Source organism: Anopheles merus, chromosome 3R (assembly GCF_017562075.2).
Source record: "Anopheles merus strain MAF chromosome 3R, AmerM5.1, whole genome shotgun sequence".
In the NCBI taxonomy this organism is placed as follows: domain Eukaryota; kingdom Metazoa; phylum Arthropoda; class Insecta; order Diptera; family Culicidae; genus Anopheles; species Anopheles merus.
Window position 1 is genome coordinate 27,384,640 of NC_054084.1, and position 6,326 is coordinate 27,390,965.

Here is a 6,326-nt window from a genome sequence, read left to right on the forward strand (position 1 = left end):
TCGATTGCTATGTTCGCAATTTTGTAACAAAACCAAAACAAGTATTCAATGTGATGGTAATTCATTTCAATCAAACTTAATTCAGTAATGTGTGGCTGTGGCATTTCACCCTAGCCTTTATTCAAAATTGTAACTTTTTGCAATGAATTGCCTAATTTCTAGCATGAAAACACACATTAAAGAGGGGTTAAGCCAACAGTTGCCCGGCAGCTAGACGAACAACTTACAACGACTTAATTTTCCTCTTCATTCCTCTTTTATTTCATATTTGAAAAGTAGGGTTATAAAAACCTAGGTGAAAAAACGCATTCCTTCGCTCTTTCGCGCACACCCAATGCACTAATATTGCTACCGCATTGGATATCCGGGTAAATCAATAAAAAAACAATCGACAACAATTAGAAAAGTCAATCACTTTCGTTTGTCTCACGCGTGTTTGGGTGCTACGTGCCATGTGCACGTCATTCCATCCTGGGCAGGCAGACAACTTTCAAATCACCGTGAATTGCTAACATGCCCTGTAAATGTTTGCTGCATCGATACGATCATTCGCTTTTTTTTTCTCTCTCTCGCGCACTCGCTCCGTATGATCCCAGCCCAAGTGTCATAAAACCACGGTTAAACCACGGCCATTAACGGGTTCCAAATTTGAGTTGGCACTGTTTAGCTTGATTGCTACTGCAAAAACGGGGGAAAATCTTACTACCCTACCGAGGGATCGTATATTGTGCCGTTGTGATCGTGTATTGGACTGTTGGTTGATGTGGAAAACATTTTGACACGAAGCAGCGTACACACTACGCGGGCAAACCGCTCCGAGCCCAACTTCGATCAAGGCCAACACGGCCTGGCCATGTGGACAGAACAATAGCAAGAAATTAACTTTAAAATTGTCGATCAACACCTCCTTGTTTGGTTGAACTTCTTTTCGTTGTGGGGTAATTTTTGCTAAAAGGCTGAATCGGGAGGGTGCTGAGGTACAAAAGCTAAGACACTAAAATTGTTGTTATGAAAGGCTCATTAACTTTTCTAGCAAAATTCGTTAAACAATTTCAGCTGATTAACACGAGATTCTTTAAAGCGTGAGGTAGAAAAAGATACCTTGTAACTTATCCTTTTTTCTATACATTAGAAATCATGATTCGTTGCTTTTCACCAAACAAGAAAGATCCTGAAGGCATCTTTCCTTAGCGTAGACAATTTTTAGAACTACTACATTTACATATGAAGAAAATGATATCTTCGACACGATAATATGTTATTATTACTTGGAATCCGTTATCTGTTTTCAATAAGTAGGATTTAGTTTTCAAACTTTTGTACAGTATTTACTTGTCTGGTTACATAGTTAAGTATGTTTCAATATACATGATGCAGCAAAATCTCTCATAAATATACATCGTTTAATAAAATCAACCCTAAAAATAATCATTAATCCAATGAGAAGGAATTTATTTTGTTATCAGTCACGTTGTTTCTATTTCAACTTCAAATGTACAGTAGACTCATATTTACGTCAATGAATTGAATCGCTTATATTAACAAAATGGATCTTTTGCATTATGTAGAGGTTCAAATTACAAAAATGTACGAAAATAATAAATAATGATAAATTTATTAATAACTTGATAAATAAATTTAAGGAAAGAACAAGGACGAAAGAAAAATATGTCTCTATTGTTTTAAACAATTTTTATTATGTTCTCTCCATTGGATGGAATTGTATGGAAAATGTTTAAAACATGTGATATTTTAAATGGATATGATTTAAATAAAAATGTCCAGTTAATAGTGTCCAGTTGCTACCTAAAACATTAGCCTAATATTACATCGAAATCAATCCGAAAAACAAAACAGAAAAATCATCACACAACATTAAAAACACAAGCTGTATTTTGCTGTCGAAAATACACCATAAAATACAGCAATTAATTTAAATAATATTTATATGCGCAAGGACAGTCATGGGCTGTGTTTAGTCACGCCATAAATATTCAGATCCTTCGCAAATCGCTTTGTGACCCTCGTCAAATCAAGCATCTACCTACTTCAAATCAAACGATATTGTATTGTAAAAAAACCTCGATCTCATAATCAAATTAAAATCATCAAAAACCAAAAAAATCAACGCCTCACAGTTTGTGCGTGTGAGTGTGTACATTAATAAAAAATACAATGTTTTCCAAACAATGTTTCAGCTGGTGCTGTATTGTGGTTTGATTTGCCGTTGTCCGACACATTTGTTGCGGCACCATTTTGCACGGCGAGAAAGAAAAATACAAACAGCATCAACAAAAAACCAGTCGCATTAAAGCAACCCCTAAACCGTGCCCGCGATAAAGAGAGTGAAACGAACAACCGAATGAGAGAGCGAAACAGACAGCCACACGCACACGCAGCAGCATTACACGCACACGCTCATACTGAAACTATTCCTCCTCTGCACAACCCCCGCCTGTTGGCAAACCGACCCTACAAAGTTTGCAAATAAAATTGCATTTATTTATTTACGCTTCCATCCGCTTCTTGTTGTGAAGCAAGATGTGTAAACAAATTGTACATCTCGCGCGTTTACAAACTGGTTCGACTGCTATTTGCCCAACAGAGGAGCGCTGGCTCGCTCACTCACACGCACGCGCGCTCGCTTGCTTGCTCGCTTCTCCCCACTCCGGCAAATTGGGACGCAAGGGCGGAGTCTGGTGAACGAGACTGCACTCACGCACACTGCTTGTGCACATGGCTGCTGTGTTTGTTTGGTGAAAATTGTGCACACGCACACACAGTTTTCTCCATTTCCACAACCAATGCACTTTCTATGCACTCGGGATGCATTTTCCACCAAAATTCTTTCAATGTACCAGTAGGACTCGCTGTCTTTCTCTCTCTCTCTCTCTTATGCTCGTCCTGTACATCCTGAAAACTGTTTACCTACCTATACAGCGAGAATGAATTTGACTTCTTGCCCTCCCACAACACCCCCTCACAGTGCCCCTCTTCCTGCAATTGCTACCTTTTCAACATCCCCCTCACACTCATTACCTTTTCACGAACCTCAGAGTGAGTGAGATGAAGCATGGACGAAATGAAACTTTTCAATGTAAACTTTCAGGCACGCTACCTGCATCCTCTGGTTCCAAGGACCAAGGACCTTCTGGTGCATCTTCTGGGTACCTGGATCGCCCAAGGCAACTGCCCGTCTGCTCGTACATACCCACCGTACAGACCCCTTGGGCCAAAAAGGGGTGTGCTTCTTAAAACGCCCTCATTCAACCCTCCCTTACGCTTCTTCTCTTACCCACCATCACCACCACCACCAACGAGCCAACCTGACCATGCGCCTTATGAACGAACCTTTTTGGCCCAGCTTCCTCACGATTGGTAGAAAAGTCACCCCTCTCGCTACGGTTCGGGGCTGACGTTCAATGAACGTCGTGGTGTGTGTGCGTTCGAAACCCATTGGCCGGACGGGGCCGTATAAATACGTCCGGGAGGGGAAGCAGTGCCTCAGAACGACCTTAGCTCGCAAACGTGCCACATCACGAACCCTACGTACCGCGCTTCGAAATTGAACAGTAAATGAGTGTTTGCAGCGCCTTTTACTCGGATTGATTTTGTGATTTAAGAAAAGGCCATGGTGCAGAGAACGCTTTTAGTGAAGTGAAACAAAACAGAGAGAGAGATTGTGTGTGTGGAATTGAAAACGAAATTGTGTGTGGAATTTTCGTTTGCTACTTGGATTATAAGCAAGCAATCAAGTGTGATCACGCCAACTAAATTGTGCACAAGTAAAAGAGATTCTGTGATTTGAAGACGAACAACAACGTGTCGAGCGATCAGCTCGCTGAAGTGTGAAGAAGAGTTTTGCAGTAGTTACAGTTGTGCCAGTGTGACCCCCCGGTTTAGCGAATGCTTTTTGATGGTCGTTGAAAGTATGGTTAAAATCGAGCCCACCATGATGAACGGTCAGACGATGTTCGGCGTGGCGCGGGCACCGCTCAAGTCCAACTTCTCCATTAACTCGATCCTGCCCGAAACGATGAAATCCTCCCCGTCGCCCACACCGTCCCCGACGCTGCACTCCTGCCCATCGCCCATCGGTTCGGAGGAGCAGGATCACGATCTCACCGACACGGAAAGCGATCTGGACGTGACGGGCACGCCGCCCCCGATGGATTGCAGCAGCAAGGACAAATCGGACGAGACGGAGGGCGATGGCGCGAGCGGTAGCGGCAGTCCCTCATCCAGCCCGGCCAAGGATGGCGAGAAGAAGGGCAACGAAAAGCCACCGTACAGCTACAACGCCCTGATCATGATGGCCATCCGGCAGAGCGCCGAAAAGCGGCTCACGCTGAACGGCATCTACGAGTACATCATGCGCAACTTCCCGTACTATCGCGACAACAAGCAGGGCTGGCAGAACTCGATCCGCCACAACCTCAGCCTGAACAAGTGCTTCGTGAAGGTGCCGCGCCACTACGACGACCCCGGCAAGGGCAACTACTGGATGCTGGACCCGTCGGCGGAGGATGTGTTCATTGGAGGATCGACCGGCAAGTTGCGCCGCCGTTCGACGGCCGCTTCGCGTAGTCGGTTGGCCGCGTTCAAGCGATCGCTCGTTGGTCCAATGTTCCCCGCGCTCGGCTACCCCCAGTTCGGCCAGTTCCTGTATCCTTCCCATGCGGCCCAAGCCCAGACGGCACTGCTTGCCGCCCAGATGTACCGATACTCGCCGTACGCACCGAGCATGGCGCCGAAACCGCCAACGATCCCGCTGCCCCTGCCGCTCGGTGCCGTCGGGACCGGGTTCGGCATGGATCGGCTGCTGGGGGCTACGGCGGCAGCCGCCGCCCAGATGCACCCCCAGTCCCCGATGGCCAACAGCCAACAGCAGGCGCAGCAGGCCGAGATCTACCAAAGACTCCAGTACCATCAGCATCTGCTGCAGCAGCACGCGGCCGCGCAGCAGGCGGCGGCAGCGGCCCAAGCCCACCATCAAGCAGCCGCCGCCGCCCACCATCAGCTTCAGCAGCAGCACCAGCAGCAGCAGCTAAGTCCCACCGCCAGCGAAGGAACGCATCCCGGTTCACCGCACCATCCGCATCAGCACCCGCAGCACTCACCCCTTGGCTCGCTGCCATCGCAGGGCTCGCCGACCGGGCACGGGTCACCGACGGGCCCCGGGCCGATGATTTTCAAACCGATCACGCTCGTGTCGCGCCAAAGCTAGGACGCGCCAAGTGCAACACACAAACACACACACACAAAAAAGGGTGGCAAACGCCTGACCAGTGATAGTAGCAATTCGTTAGATTTTGTTTTTCGTTAAGCAAGGTAAGATAGTGATCGGCGAGCGTAATTGTTTCTGTTAAGAAAGCTTAATGTGGCCCCTTTAGAGATGGCAAACCCTGCCCCCGCTCTTAAATGCTGTGACTTAATGCGCTGAAGCTGTGGTGGTACAGATCGATTCGACGATGTATACCGGATACCGTTGGGGTGGGGAAAAGGAAACCAGTTGTTTTTCATGTTTTAGTTAATTTTAGTTTAGTTTGCAAGCAATTAGGGACACACACATTTACCAAAAGTGTTAGGGGCGGTTCAAACAGAAACGAAACAAACCTTGAAAGTATTAGAGCAAATCTGTAAGCTTCGGTTCAGAAGCAGAAGAAAGATTTTGTCTTGCCTGTACAGATCGTTACACTTAAGAACTGTTTGTTTGTAAGCGACAAATTGTACATAGATAGCGCAGTTAGGGAGATAAATTATAAAAGAAAATCGCAGTCGAAGTGGAGGTTGGAGATGAAAACAGAAAATATAGTAAAAGTGCAACCGGTCCTCCGGTTGCATTCTTGATCCGTCAGCCCTGTTTGCGTCATCACGCAGCAACGGCTTATCGGTGAGAAAATTTAAATCCTTTCTTTGTCCTTATTTCTTTACTTAAACGTTTCAATTTACAGTGAAAAACAGTTGTTGAGAAAATAATCGAAAGGGAAACTGGAAAAGCCGTCGGTGTTGGTTCCTCTTCGCATTGGAAAACTGTTCATCATTTTGTAGGACAAATTGATTGTCGTTCTCCCCTTGGTCCGATGCCGTTACTCCCCTAAATGACCCACATTTGCGGGTGGCAAACAAGTGGCAGGAAAAAGCCTTACAACACTGGTCGTGGGAAAATTCGTTCCCACTGCTCCAAATGTCTCCACCCTTGTCTCTACTAGCGCGCAGTCAAATGCTATTTTCTCGCTCATTTAACCAAGGATTAGAGGGTCGGGTTTGGCGGAGTTTCGCTGAAGAGTTGGAGGAGCGTGAGGAGAAGCGTGTTCAACCATAAA

At 46.0% G+C, this 6,326-nt stretch overlaps 1 protein-coding gene across 1 annotated transcript; it reads left to right on the forward strand.

Moving 5' to 3' along the window:
* Window positions 1-3,516: 3,516 nt before the first annotated feature.
* Window positions 3,517-5,880, forward strand: LOC121597563 (fork head domain transcription factor slp2-like). Its single transcript, XM_041923402.1, has one exon. The coding sequence runs from the start codon at window positions 3,917-3,919 to the stop codon at window positions 5,225-5,227; it is 1,311 nt and encodes a 436-aa protein (XP_041779336.1). The 5' UTR covers window positions 3,517-3,916; the 3' UTR covers window positions 5,228-5,880.
* The last annotated feature ends 446 nt before the right edge of the window (window positions 5,881-6,326 follow it).